This window comes from Chrysochloris asiatica, unplaced genomic scaffold (assembly GCF_000296735.1).
Source record: "Chrysochloris asiatica unplaced genomic scaffold, ChrAsi1.0 scaffold00053, whole genome shotgun sequence".
NCBI classification, from domain to species: Eukaryota; Metazoa; Chordata; class Mammalia; order Afrosoricida; family Chrysochloridae; genus Chrysochloris; species Chrysochloris asiatica.
Window position 1 is genome coordinate 14763395 of NW_006408571.1, and position 15326 is coordinate 14778720.

The 15326-nt window shown below is 37.2% G+C and overlaps 1 protein-coding gene across 1 annotated transcript in view; it reads left to right on the forward strand.

Moving 5' to 3' along the window:
* Positions 1 to 15326, forward strand: part of ZCCHC7 (zinc finger, CCHC domain containing 7) — a 280851-nt gene that overhangs the window by 224096 nt on the left and 41429 nt on the right. The window contains exons 3-5 of the mRNA XM_006863121.1: positions 1267 to 1310; positions 3483 to 3608; positions 4511 to 4681. Of these exons, the coding sequence (XP_006863183.1) occupies positions 1267 to 1310; positions 3483 to 3608; positions 4511 to 4681 (341 nt within the window). The remainder of the gene's footprint in view (positions 1 to 1266; positions 1311 to 3482; positions 3609 to 4510; positions 4682 to 15326) is intronic.

The window sequence follows — 15326 nt, forward strand, 5'->3', positions numbered from 1 at the left end:
TATAGGGTTTCCAAGGAATGGCTGGTTCATAGCGACCTTGTATAGGGCTTCTGAGGACCAACTGTTTGCATCGTCGACCTTGTGGTTTGAACCAACCTTGCAATCCAGCGCATTAATCCCCAACCCCACTCCAATAAATGCCATCAAGTCAGTTCCAACTCATGGCTACCCTTTGTAGGGTTGCTGAGGCTGAAAATCTTTACGGTAGCAGAAAGCCTCATCTTTCTCCCTCAGAGCAGCTGGTAGATTCGAACTGGTGTCCTTATGTTAGGATCCCAGCTCATAATCCACTACATTACCAGAGCTCCTTTTTTATGGGGATAGAGGAGGGTAACAGTTAAAATTTGCATTTCATTTTGTTAAGAACAGTATCATTTCTAGTGGTCATTTTTATTGTTTTAATGAACGATGTTAAGATACGTAAGGTAGTTTTGAAAATTGCAGCAAAGCATGCTCCTTATATGGATTCTTTGAATGAAGAATAAAGGTGTGGATGGTGATGATGAAGGACTAGAGGCTACAGCTATTTCATGTATTCTCCACTTAATATGTGGATACAGCCTCCAAATTTTACAAAGAAAATAATCATCAGCCCAGCATCTCTGCTTTCCAGTGTATGGGTATTTTTGTAAGGCAGCCTCTTGATTTCCTTAGTAAAAGTGTTTTATTTTAAACTATATCTCTAGGACTACTCCTGGTAGGCCTGAGAAACTGTAGATTACTTCATGTCTCTTCAAAATTCCTCTCCAAAAAGCCAAGACTAGCTTGATTTGTGTTTTTGAAATAGAGGAAAGTAGTCAAGTAGGAGAAAGGAAAAAGTCTTAACTTCGCTTTGGTGGAGAGAAAAAAGCCTCTTTCAGTCCTTTGTTGATACCTCAGCTTCTGCATTAGTCATAGGTCCTTTCCTCTCTGGCCAACATGAACCAAAGAAATAGCAGCCATTTGCAAGTTTGTACAGGGGCAGTGCAAAAAGAACAAAACAGGTGATTCATGCCACTAGTATGGGGCTAAGATAAAAACTGAAGGGATCCAGATTTTTCATTACCCCTTTGGGTTTACTTTGAGTACTAGCAAATTGATTAGTCAATCTATAAGTACTTTCAAGGTACCAGGATTAAGTAAGACGAATATATAATACCAAGTATTGTACTTTAGGCAAAAATAATTGTATTTCAACCAGTGTATTTTCAGCTTATAATTTTGTCATGCATCTCAAATTACAGTGGTCAAGCATTTCCGTTAAATAGCTCTCCATTTGTTTTGTAGGAAAAGATGGTGTAAACTGGTTCATCAGTGACAAAGACATGGAGGTAAAATCAACTTGTTTTTGATATTCTGAGTAATACTTTAATAATTTCCTTTGATTCATATTTTCCTTTTATTATAACTATTGGAAGAATAATAAAGTTTAGTTTTTGTTTTTGAATTAACAGTGATCCAAATGGCTTATAAGAAAAAGTTTGATTTTATTATATGGGTGATGTAACTTTTCAGAAGCTGGGTTCAGCCTTGATTTTTGCCAATGAGTAGCCATAATGATTAGTTTCCTTCCCCTTCTGTTTCTGCTCTGCCATGGTGAGTCCTCCTCAGCCCATGTGGCCTGGTACCACTAAAGACCAACCCCGGAAATAACCACTTCTTCAGTGGAAGGAAATGGTTAGTCTATATTTAGGATGTGACAGATGTTCATCGTTTCATTTATTAGCTTTAATCATGGCAGATACTACAAAAAAGAGAAGAATTTATAATTTGGTAGAAGAAAAGTTTCAAGCGATAACTAGAATGTATTTCCTTAGGGTGTATTTGGCCAATTTACTAGAATAACAAGTAAAGGATAAAAGCTTTTTCAAAGATGGAATTCTACCAAGTAAAGTAAAAATATTAGAAGTCACATCTCCTTAGATATTCCATAGGATATACTTGGCTAATATTCTTTTATGAGATACTGAATTTGAGCTAGAATTATACAACAGCTAGAATTGGATCACTGTGTAGGCAGACAGAATCAATCTTTTTAAAAAAGTAGGAGGAGACTATCTCCTTCCCTTTTATACGTTATAATCCAATTTTGCAGACAGAACCTTGGGTTGTTCAAAAGAAAGAATGTATTCAATAGCTGTAGGGTTTTATGATTTTATAGTAAAATTTTTACAGGGACACTGTACCCTGAAAAAATGTAAACGGGCTTCCTTCTGAAACATATAGTGCATATTCGTTATCATAATATAGTGATGTTAATATAGTATATAGTCATTAACAACCTGCGATATGCAGATGATACAACCTTGCTTGCTGAAAGTGAAGAGGACTTAAAACATTTACTGATGAAGATCAAAGAGCACAGCCTTCGGTATGGATTACATCTCAGTGTAAAGAAAACACAAATCCTCACCACTGGACCCATAAACAACATTCTTATCAATGGAGAAAAGAAGTGATCAAGGACTTCATTCTTCTTGGATCAACTATGAACACTTATGGAAGCAGCAGTCAAGAAATCAAACGATGTATTGCCATTAGGCAAATCTGCTACACAAGACCTTTTTAAAGTGTTGAAGAGCAAAGATGTCAGCATAAGGACTAAGGTGCGCCTGACCCAAGCCATGGTATTTTCAGTAACCTCATATGCATGCAAAAGCTGGACAGTGAATAAGGAAGACCGTAGAAGAATTGATGTTTTTGAATTATGGTGTTGGAGGAGAATACTGAAAGTGCCATGGGCTGCCAAAAGAACCAATAGATCCATTTTGGAAGAAGTGCAGCCAGAATGCTTCCTGGAGGCCAAGATGGCCAAACTTCGTCTCTCATACTTCGGATATATTGTCAGGAGAGGCCAGTCGCCGGAGAAGGCTATCATATTTGGTAAGGTGGAGGATCAGAGAAAAAGAGGAAGACCCCCAACGAGATGGATTGGCCAAGTGGCAGTATCGATGGACTCAAGCGTGGCAACAGTAGTGAGGTTGGTCCAGGGTCAAGCGGTGTTTCGTTCTGCTGTGCATAAGGTCGCTATGGGTCGGTACTGACTCAATGGCACCTAACAACAACAAGTATATAGTCATTATCATCTTTGGCTCTGAATGGCACCAATATGTCTAAATGATATTTATAAGCACCCCTACTAAACGTGAGCCATAAGTAGAGAAAGATACAAAATAAGAGGACCCATAAGGAAAAGAACTATAAAAGAATGGGGAGTTGGTGCTTACAAATTAAAATAGAGTTATCTTCCTGGCACCCCTTTTTAAGTTTTTCTACCTCTTTTTAAGAGAATGTGAATTTCCCTGTTGCTAGATTCTAAAATGAAGAGACAGTGGCTTTTATTCTTTTGCCTTATTAAGGTAATATAACTGATTTGGAGTTTGATGTTTCTTTAGTCTTCTCATTGAAAATTGCCTTAGAGAGATATTACATAGGTTGGTTTTTATTAAAGAATAAAAATAATATTCCTTTTAATTATTCTTTTTTTTTAACCCCCCCTTTAGGCCCAGATAGGTAATAATAGATCATCTGGAAGATGGACTCACCGATACTATTCAGTCAACAAAAATGTTACCTGTAGAAACTGTGACAAATGTGGCCATTTGTCAAAAAACTGTCCCCTTCCACAAGTATGTGAAATATATAATGTTTCATTTCATATTGTAAAATCATAAAATGTTAGTGTTGATATCCTATAACATTAAAACTCAACTGTTTTGTAATATACATGTTAAATTTCATGTAGCTCATAGCAGTGTAGTAGAAAGATACAAACTTAGAATCAGAGAAACTTGGGATCAATTTCAGCTGCCCAGTACTAGTTGTATGGCCCTCTCTCTGTCTGTTTTCTTATGTATACTATAATATGAGAAGATTGAATCAGATGATTTCTGAGACCCCCTTTCACTTCTCAAACTTCTATTTTATGAGACAACTTATTTCATAGGGTAATACTCACTGACAGAAAAAGGCATTTATAAATGGCTATTGGTGTAAATTATGTTAAGCAGATATATCAACTCTTGGAACAACACAGAAGTAAAGCTCTTAAACGTTGCCTGACACATAATAAGCTCTTAACAAACATTCCTTCCATGACCTACTCTCTCTTCCAAATGACTGTCTTTCAGATATTTGAGACAGCTCTTGTGTTTCCTCTTTGTCTTTGCTTCTCCAGGCAAAACAGCTCCTTTCTGTATCTGTTTAGCGTCCAGATCCTCATCATCCTACTTTCCCTCTTAGACGCCTCCACTTTGTCAGTGTTCCTGTAAGACATTCCCTAAGAAATAGATGCCAACTCGCACATGCACACTGAGCCTTTTTGGCAACCAGGTATATAGATGTCATGGATTAAAACTCTAATTTCAGATGTTTTATTTGATTTTATAATTATGCTCAAGACTGAACCTTCATTGGGGACTCTAGTTAGAAATAACTTTTTATGGGATTTTATAAGAAAAAAAAAATTAATCTTCTGCGATTTGAGATTAGAATGTTTTGCTAAAGAGATCTCTGTTTATCTGCCAAATAGAAAGCCCGCTCCTGCTGCCTCTGTTCTGAGAGAGGACACCTCCAGTATGCCTGTCCAGCCCGCTTTTGCTTAGACTGTTTTTTGCCCATGTCTTCCACTCACAGATGTCTTGAAAGATCTTCGTGGAGAAAACGATGTGATAGATGTGATATGATAGGTCACTATGCTGATGTAAGTATCCTGCATATAAATAGTTTGGCAATTTGGGGAGCAGTGTGCCAGTTTGTAACAGTCAGCCTACCTAAAAGAATGTTTACTCTGTGCTTTATGGAATGGTAGCCATGTCCCTCATGTAAAGCAGTGTTCGAATATTTCAGAATGGTTTAGAAGCACATACAAATAGTGTAAGCCCCTTTGCTTAATGTGTCAGCCAAATAAAGGTGGAAATTAAAGATGTATGTAGTAAATAACATGTAAAATGTATGTCTATATTCATGCATATTTAGATGCAAATATAGAAAAAACACATAGCAATTTAATACACATATATAAATGAAGCATATCTTGATGCTGTTTATCAGTAGTTGTCACTGATCTAAGTCAAACAGGATAAACTATCCAATGCTTATTTATATTTTCTTTTCTCAGCATTTTCTTTACATTAAAAAATAAACAGCGGTAATCTAGAAGACAATTCTGTATGTGCAGCACAGTAAAAATGTTACTTTGATATTGCTTTGCATCATGTTGTAAATATGTCTGTGGTTCTGGTCACAAGAATTTCATAGACCAGGAGGATGGTTGAGGTAACTCAGCTCTGATGTGGAAAATACATTTTCCATTCAGTTTTCCTAACTCCTAGTGAATGTTTCATTAAATGTCTGTCATTTAGCTCTTAATTTTATCTCTTACTACATAGTAACATATGTTTATTTTATATTGCCAGCTAATCAGTACCAAGTCATTTTTCATACTCATACCTAGGTGCCTATCATAATTGGTTTAAGGGACATGTTTTCATTTTTCTAAACATCACTTTCCTAGTTAAAATATGTATATAAGATTTCTTTTTCTTTAATTTGCTCTTTCTAAAATCATAAATATTTTTCTAATTTTTATTTATATTGAAATATAAACAAATACAGTCATACTATATACACTGTCCTTCAACTTGACTTTTTTCCAATTAGCTATTCATGACTCTCTCTTAGTATCGGCTCATAAAGATCTACCTTTCTAATGAATGAACTTTTATTCCATTGTATAGATACACTAACTTACAAAACCATTTCCTAGCAATAAAGTTAGTTTAGATTATATCCTGATTTTTTAAAGCAAGCAGTGCTGAAGAGTGAGTGTGTATATAAGTATTTCAGTTAAGTTAAAATCTGTAAATGGAATTATGTAAATAAGTGTAAATATTAACATTTGGATTGATATTGCCAAGTTACTCTTCTAAAAGATCTATCAGTGTGCCCCAAGCAGCAGTGTTGAAGAGTGCTCATTTCTCTACACTCTGATGAGCACTAAGGATCAATCTTTTACAATGTTGACCATTCAGATGAAGAGGAGATGATAACTTATTGTTTTAGTGATGCTGAATATAATTAATTTGTTTGAATATTTTAGTTCACAAGGTTTCAGTTGTAATTTCATTCCAAAGTAGCTTAAACTTACTTTTAGATATTTACAGGTGTCCTGGTGTGGTGCTGTGAGATAAAGCACTGGACCACAAGGTTGGTTTGAACCACCAAATCAGTGGTTCAAATTCACCAGCCACTCATTGGAAATCCAATACAGGGTCACCATGAGTTCGAACCAACTTGTTGGGACTTAACAACAGCGAAAACAGATGTTTACCAAGTGTTAAAAATAATAAATCCTAAGTTTTATGCTGTTGCTGTCTGCATTAAGTTTTCAATAATAATTTTCTAAGAAAGATTTTTCCAGTGTGGCATTGTATTTATATATAGCACCCAGCAGTTGTGAAAGGATATGTAATCCACTCAGAGTAACATCTGTAGTTCATACTCTATAACTTCATTTTGGCATCTAATATATATTAACACAGCTCTGGTACCATAGTGATTATGAATTGGGCTGCTCACCTCAAGGTTGGCCGTTCGAAACTACCAGCAGTTCCGCGGGAGAAAGATGAGGATTTCTGTTCCCATAAAGGTTTACAGCCTCGGAAATTCTATGCAGGATCACTGTGAGTTGGATCAGTTTTCCATTCAGCAATTCATGCATCTTTTGTTTCCTGTGATTGATTGCAACTCCTACCATGTAACAGCACTTATCTCACTTGCGCTGTATTTTCCATTTCTATTCCTCCTCTTTTTCTAACCCTTCTGAACTTTGTCCTTGGGTAAATGATTGTCCTTGAGTATTATCCTTGGGATTATTCACAGGTGTGTGCCTCACTAGTATTATTGTTCTCTTTATAGACCTGTCTGTTGTTTGTCTGAAAATTGAGCCATGAGGGTGCATTCATTTCTAGACTTGAAGGGTGACTAAGAACTATAGTCTTGGAAGTTCCACCTATTCTACTAGACCAGTAAGCCTGATCTTTTGTTGAGTTGTGCTCCACATTATTCTCTTACTATATCAGGGACCTTCTAATATGATCCCTTTCAGAGTAATTGGTAGGAATAGCTGGACACCATCCAGTTCTTTTGGTGTCAGGGTCACGGAGGCTGGCATTCATGTGGTCTATTCACACCCACACGTACTCATGGGCATGGTCCCTCTCTCCCTCCCACCACCATTCATCCTGCATGTCTGTCCCTGAATCCACTCGCGCATCACTGATTGTGTATGTAACAGTGTTGGTCTCTGTTGTCTTGAACTCTTGCACTCCTCCCAGTGTCATGCTCTCACTCCATCATTTTTTGCTGACCTCCTTCTGTCTATTGCCTTCCCCAAGTTAGTGTGTCTCTCCTCTAGTAGGTAATTTACCCTCTCTTCTCCTACTACACCTGGTAACCCTCAAAGAATGTTTCTCTTAGTGTGAAAACTTTTTCTTGACTTTTTGAAATTGTGGTCTCATACAATATTTGCCCTTTTATAGTTGACTGATTTCACTCAGCATAATGTTCTCCAGATTCATCCGTGTTGTAAGGTATTTCATAGGTTCCTGTTGTTGTTAAGTACTATTGAATTGGTTCTGACTCATAGCGACCCTGTATAGGGTTTCCAAGGAGCTGCTGTTGAATTTGAACCTCTGACCTTGAGTTTAGCAGCCCAGGGCTTATACTTCCGCATGACACCAGGACTCCTAAGCTAGTCTTTAATGTTGCATAGTATTCTATTGTGTGTATATGCCAGTTTTTTTTAACCATTCTTCCTTTGGTAGTTGTTTCCATCTTTTTGCTATTATGAATAATGCTGCAGTGAACACAGGTGTGTATGTCTATTCATGTCATGTCTTATTTCTTTAGAGTATATACCAAATAGTGGGATTGCTGGGTCATGTGGTTTTTTTACTTCCAGCTTCTTAAACAAGTGCCATGGAGTTGGTCCTTTAGGATAAATACTGGACTGCTAACGACCACTCCTTGGAAACCCTTTATAGGGTTAATGTGAGTCAGAATGACTTGAAGGCACTTAACAACAACAAGGAAGCACCATATTAAGTCAGATTTTTAAATGCAATGGGAGAAAACAATTCAGAAACATATTCCACTTGAGACCCTTTAAAAATATTGGGTGCTAGAAAAAAAAAATTGCTCTTTTGAATATAATTGTACAATAGAATATTTGTGGCTACACCGAAGTTTATTTTTAAAAGGAGAGTTCACTCAGCCGTAAAGAAAAATGAAGCCCTAATACATAGATGAACTGTGAAAACATGCTGAGTGAAATGTCAGGTATAAAAGGACAAATATTGTATGATTCTACTTAAATATAAAGGTAAGTAAAAAAATATTGTTGTCAAAGAATACAAACATTCATTAAACAAAAATATCAAAATGTGAAGCTAGTATTTCTCAACATACGCTTCAACTAGGTCTTTTGAGGGGCTTCAAAATGTTAGTGGGAAAAATCCATTATCTTTCAATCCATTTTCCCACAGACTTTTTGAAACTCCCTTGTGTACTTCTTAAGTCAATTTTCCCATCTCTCTAACCCTTCCCCCAAAGAATGCTGCACTCTTTGGTTTACACCACCACAAAATGGCAGTTTGGACATCCTCAAGGGACTCTAATCATTTGCCTTTTAAAGATTCAGAGTTTTGGTAATAAAAAAGAACTCCGACGGGGCAAGATCAGGGCTATAGGGTGATTGGGGTAAGGTTTCCCAGTGAAATTCTTTTAGGACAGTCCTTGGTCCCCTCAAGAATGAGTAGGTGCATTGTTGTGATGGAAAAAATAAAAGTTCTTTAGCACGACTTTCTTGGCCTTTTACTTACCAATGCAGTTTTCAGTTTTCTTAAAACTTCTCCTAAAAAGTCCCCATGATTGTCCTGTGTCATTCACTGTCAAGATTACCCCTTGAAAATCCCACAAAACAGTTACCATAACCTTCTGAACTGCCCTTTCTGCCTTGAATTTAACTGGCCCAGCAGATACCCTCAGAAGCTACTGTTTTGATTGCATCTTTTTCTTAAAGGTACCCTAAGGACACTAGGAGTCCTGGTGTGGTGCTGTGGGTTAATGCACCAGACTGCAAAGCCGTTTGAACTTCAAGGTCAGCAGCTCAAGCTCAATAGCTGCTCCTCAGAAACCCTATACAGGGTCGCTATGGGTCGGAATCGATTTAACGGCACTCAACAACAAGGACACTAAGACAAGTGTCTTACTGAGAGAACTTTTCTGAAGCCATCCACTGATCACAGGGACATGTTTAAACAGGTTCTATTTAGAATACGCCCATGAATGAATGAACTGAAACCCTAGTATCAATACTTTTTTGCCTTATTCCCATATAATAGTCATAATAGGCCAATGTATAGACACTAAAGTTTATTAGTGGTCACCAGGTAGTGGTGGTGGTGATATGCCATGGAGTCAGTTCCAATTCATAGCAACCCTGCATAGGATTGGTGAGCCTGTAAATCTTTATGGGAGTAGAAAGCTTCATCTTTCTCCGGCAGAACAACTGGTAGTTTCAAACTGCCGACCTTGAAGTTAGCAGCCCAATTCATAACCACTACACTACCAGAGCTCCTTAGTGGTCATCATGAGGGGTACATATTAAAAATATCTATGAATGGATCATGGCGATTGTTGTGTGAACACTGTTTCTACATGGTGAAAGTAATCCACGTCACTGAGTCATATATATAAAAATGATTGAAATTTTTTTCGTATGTATTTCACCACAATAAAAAATTTAAAGTGAGGTTTGAGTAGATGTACCTATGGGAAGTGAATAGTTTAAGTTAAGAATTGTTTTAGCGTTAAAAAACACAATGGAGAAAGTGAGCAGTGGATTAGAATTTGTGGGAAACCAAATCACCTGAGAAAATTCTCCTAAGGATGAAAAGGGGAAAGGAGAGGGAAAAAAATGACTGGCTAATATGAGAAAAAAGAATAAACGTTAAGAAAATTTCAGAAAATCTCATAATAAGTGTAATGGGAATTTCAGCAATGTGAATAGAAAAGATAAAGAAGTAATCCAAAGCAAAATGATAAAAGAAAATTTCCTTAAGCTGTCAAGATTAGTTTTCTGACCAAAAGAACACACGGCCAATATGAGGAAGAAAATAGGCCCACATCTAAGCATAGGCATATGCTACTAAAATTTCTGAAGTTCAGACCTCCTTCCCAAATCATACAACCATCCATATAGAAAAAAAAACAAAACAAACAAATACACACACATTGTATTATCATCAAACTTCTCCTGTGCATTACTAAATACCAGAAGGCAGTGAAAAAATTGCTAGAGGATTCTGAGGCAAAGGATGATCTAACCAATCCATTTGTGAATTTAATGAGAAAGAAAGGGAATAAAATTAGCTGCAATGAACAGTGAAACCAGGAAAGCGTAGAGCATATGTCTGAATACTTCTTGTTAAACTGTTTTTAAACTGAATACAAATTTTAGAGACAGTTCTTAAAAAATAAGTAAAATTCAAAAATAATAATAATGTAGATTATTGTTGTAGTGTGTTGAGCGATGCTGTGTAAGAGTAGAACTGCCTAAAGGTTTCCTAAGCTAAAATCTTTATAGGAGCAAATCACCAGCTCTTATCTCCCACAGAGCAGCTGATTGGTTCAAACCGACTGACTTTTAAGTTGGCAGCCAAGCTCTTTAACCATTGTGCCATCAGGATTGACTATCTTTTTCAGGGAAGAGAAAGAAATAAAACCATGCTACTTTTCTATGTTTGTTGTTGCTGTTAAGTACCATTGAGTTGCTTCCGACTCATAGTGACCCTGTATAGAACTTCTGGTGAGTGGCTGGTGGTTTTGAACCACCGACTTTGCAGTTAGCAGTACAGTGCTCATTCTACAGCACCACAACAGGAGTCCTTTCTAGACTTGTTGTTGATAAAGTGCCATCGAGTCGTTTCTGACTCACAGCAAACCTGTATAAGGTTTCCAAGGAGCAGCTTTGTTAAAATAAGTGATTTTTATACTTCTACTCAGTATGCCTATATATGTACAGCAGACTTATTATACACACTCTTAAACTTTAAATCAGTTGTCTTATATTTATGTATCTATATGCAACTTCTTTTTTTCTCCCAGAACAATTTTTTTCAGCTTTTATTGTGAATTGAGTGAAGATTTACAGGGCAGGTTATCAGTTTTACATTCAACAACTCATTGCAATGATTACAGTCCCCACCATGTGCCATCAGCAAGATGGATTGGCACAGTGGCAGCAGTGTTTCATTCTGTTGTGTGTGTGTGTGTATATATGTAAAAGGGGGAAATAGAGGTAAATACTGTTGATTGATGGCTGATGATACATGTTGTTGTTAGGTGTCATCAAGTCAGTATAGACTCATAACGACTATATATATATAGTATTTGTTGTTGTGACGTGCCGTCGATTTGGTTCCAACCCATAGTGACCCTGTATATGGTTTCCAAGAAGCAGCTTGTGAGTTTGAACCGCCGACCTTACAGTTCAAATGGTTTTGCAGTCTGGCACATTAACCCACAGCGCCGCGCCACACCAGGAATATATATATATATATATATATACACTCACATTTTGTTGTTGATGTTAAGTGCCTTTGAGTCAGCTCCAACTCATAGTGATCCTATATAGGATTTCCAAGGAGCAGTTGGTAAGCTTGAACCACTGACCTTGAAGTTCAAACCGACTTTGTAGTTCAGCGCATTAACCCACAGCGCCACACCAGGACTCCTCTGCATCATTGTTGTTGTTGTTGTTCATTGCTGTCGAGTCAGTTCCAACCCCTAGCAACCCTGTATAGAGTTTCCTAGGATTGATTGGTAGCTTGCACTAATGACCTTGCAGTTCACACCAACTTTGCAGTCCAGCACATTAACCTAAAGTGCCACACCGGGACTCCTGCACATCATTAGATGTTTAAAAAACACAAAACCACTGCCATTGAGCCATTCCAACTCATCCCTATATGAGGTTTCTGAGACTGGAAGTCTTTACAGAAGCAAACAGTCTCATCTTTCTCTCTCAAAGTGGCTGGTGAGTTTGACCCACCAACCTTGTGGTTAGCAGCCCAGTGCCTAATCCACAGTGCTACCAGGGCTCCTTTCATTAGACATTAGGAAAATACAAATTAAAAGTATGTTTTTACAGAGCAGAAGTTTTAAAATTTGGTGAAGTCAAGTTTATCAGTTTTTTTTCTTTCATGGTTTGTGCTTTTCGTGCCATTTCTAAGAATTCTTTGCCCACAATGGCATAAAGATTTTCTCCTATATATTCATCCAAATATTTTATAGTTTTATAATTACATTTAGATCTCTGATCCATTTTTAGTTAATCTTTGTGTAAGGTGTGAGGTTTAGATTGAGAGTTGTTTCTGTCTCATAGTGACCCTGTGTTGGTTTTCCAAGATGGGTTTAAACTGTTGACTTCCTGGTTACCATACAGTCCAGTGCTTTTCCTACAGCACCACACTAGGGCTCATGGTTTTATATAACCTATTGTTCCAACACAGTTTGTTAAGAAGGCTATCTTTTCTCCATTGTTTTTACATCTTTGTTGAAGATCAGATGGCCATATTTATGTGGATTGATTAATAGGTTAAACTGATCTATGTGTCTCCTTTTTCCAGTACCACACTGTCTTGACTGCTGTAGTTTTATAGTAAGTCATAAAATCAAGTCGTGTGATTCCTCCAATTTTTCTTTTTCAAAATTGCTTTAGCTAACCTAGTTCCTTTTCATATACATTTTAGAATCAGGTTATTTCTATCTATAAAAAATCTGATGGGATTTTGATTGGTATTGTATTAAATCTCCTCTGTGTTTTCCCTTTCCATGCCTCCATCTTTACTGAACTCTGCTTGGGTAAATGTTGCCACTTTGATCAGAAATACTTGATTATTCTAAGGTACTCGTACCTCACTAGTGTTATTGTTCCCCTTAGCATTTGCCTCAAAATTAAGCCATAGTTGTATATTGATTTCCAGACCTGAAGGGTGACTAAGAGTCAAAGTCTGGAGAGTTCCACCTATCTTACCTGGGCCAGTAAGCCTGGTCTTTTTTATGATTTGAGTTCCACTTTTTCCTCCCACACTATCAAGAACCTTCTAATATCCCGTTGGAGCAGTTGGTAGTGGCAGCTAGGCACCGTCTATTCTTGTCTCAGGGTCATGGAAGCTGATGGTCGCTTGTTCCATTAGCCCATTGGACTAATTGTTTCCATATATCTTAGATTTTCTTCACACATCTTTACACAGGATGGGGAGAGACCAGTAGTTGTACCTTATGTGGCCATTCACGAGCCTTCAAGACCCAAGTCACTATTCATTAAAGTACAATGTAGAATGAAATATTTTTAAATGTTTTCAATAGTTGTGTCTAGGATTATAGGTTATTTTTGTTTTCATATTTTTGTTTATCTGTGTTTCCTGTTTTTATAATGAATATATATTATTTTTATAATATGTAATGCTATTCTTTAAAAAAAAAAAATCTTTAAGGTTGTAAGTACTAACGGAAATCAAATAGAAAAGCTACAGACCTAAAGCTGATTACATTTTATGGCTCAGAGTTCCTGGTTGCTGTCAGAATCCTGGGAGGAGGTAAACAGGAAAATTTCCCAGGAGAATTCCGTAAGAATTTGAGAACATTAGAAACTGGATGGTAGGCAAGATTATGTACGTTTTTGTTGTTGAGTGCCGTCAAGTCGATTCCAACTCATAGTGACCCTGTATAGGATTTCTAAGGAGCAGCTAGTGGGTTTGAACTGCCAATCTTGTGATTCAGACGACCTGGTGGCCCAGTGTTTATACTATGGTGGTTATGGTTATGTGCCGTGGAGTCAGTTCCAACTCATAGCAACCTTGTACAGGGTTTCCGAAGCTGTAAATCTTTGCGGGAACAGAAAGCCTCATCTTTCTCCCGCGGAACAGCTGGTAGTTTCGAACTGCTGACCTTGCGGTTCACAGCCCGATTCGTAATCACTACGCTACCAGAGCCTATAGTGCCACATAAAAGTAGTCTAATGGACTCCTGGTGTGGCACTGTAGGGTCAGCACTGGATTGTGAACCACAAGGTCAGCAGTTCAAATCCACCAGCTCCTCTTTGGAAACCCTATACAGGATTGCTCTGAGTTGGAACCAACTCTTTTGCACTTAACAAAAACAACAATGGAAGTTAGCTAAGATAAATTAGCGTTGCTTTTGGTGATTTTTAATGATTTGTTCCACTATGGTTCTGTCATTTATCATGGATATTATGTAGTTAGTTTATAGATAAAGTTTTAGACTTTCATTTGAAAATTATTTCACCTTTATCTTATCTCTTTTGAGTCAAAATCTGAAGGCAGCCAGGCTCTGTGTACCCACAGCTTCCTTCAAGTATCTGGTATACATACTACTAGTGGGCTTAAGAAAGTAGTGATGTCTAAAACATTTGAAACCTAGTTTACAGTTATCTCAGAATCTCAGTGATAATACCAAAGAGGTGATACAATCAGTCCGTGCCAGTTATAATTGAGGCATGCTGTCAGCGTAGGATTTCTTTATGGTGGTGGTTTGAGTTTCTTTCGTGTTTTTTGTGTGTGTTTTTTTAAAGGGGGGTGGGTGGGGGTGGGGGCTTCCAGTGGCCAAAAGTTAGAAAGACAAGAATTTAGAGACTTAAGATTACAGATAGCTGGAAATAAACCTCTCTTCAGTTGTGTACTAAATAGGCCAGAATAGAGTCCTGCTTGTCTATTCTTCCAAGTTTCTGCTTCCTTACTTCCATTTGCCCAGTCTTCCAATGGTAGCTTTCTGATTTCTATAAAAAAGAAAGGAAAGTAGGGGCCATTCCTATTTAAACATTGTGGGGGGAAAAGAATCTGGTAAGGTTAAACAAGCTGTCTCAACTTTGAGAATGTTGTGGGCTGCTCTGTTTCCATGATCAAGATATTTCAAATGTATTTTATTCCAAGAGTTCATTATAAGACAAGAGCAGATTATATGATTAAATGTTCTATTCTATCTGCTTTTGAACAACTTACAATATTACTTGTCCATAGGGTTGCTGTGTGTCAGAAATGACTTGATGGCACCTAACAGCAGCAAAAATATTGAGCAGTTGAATATAAAAATATATTCATTTGTACGTAGTATACATAGAAACATTGATGTTTCTGAAATCTTGTGTTTCAAGTAAATGTATCCTAACAAAACCTATGTTTCACTTTTCCCTTTTAGATTTTTTGCCCTCACTATTTGTCTATATCAACAGCTCATTAAACTGAGTTTTCCATTTCTAAACT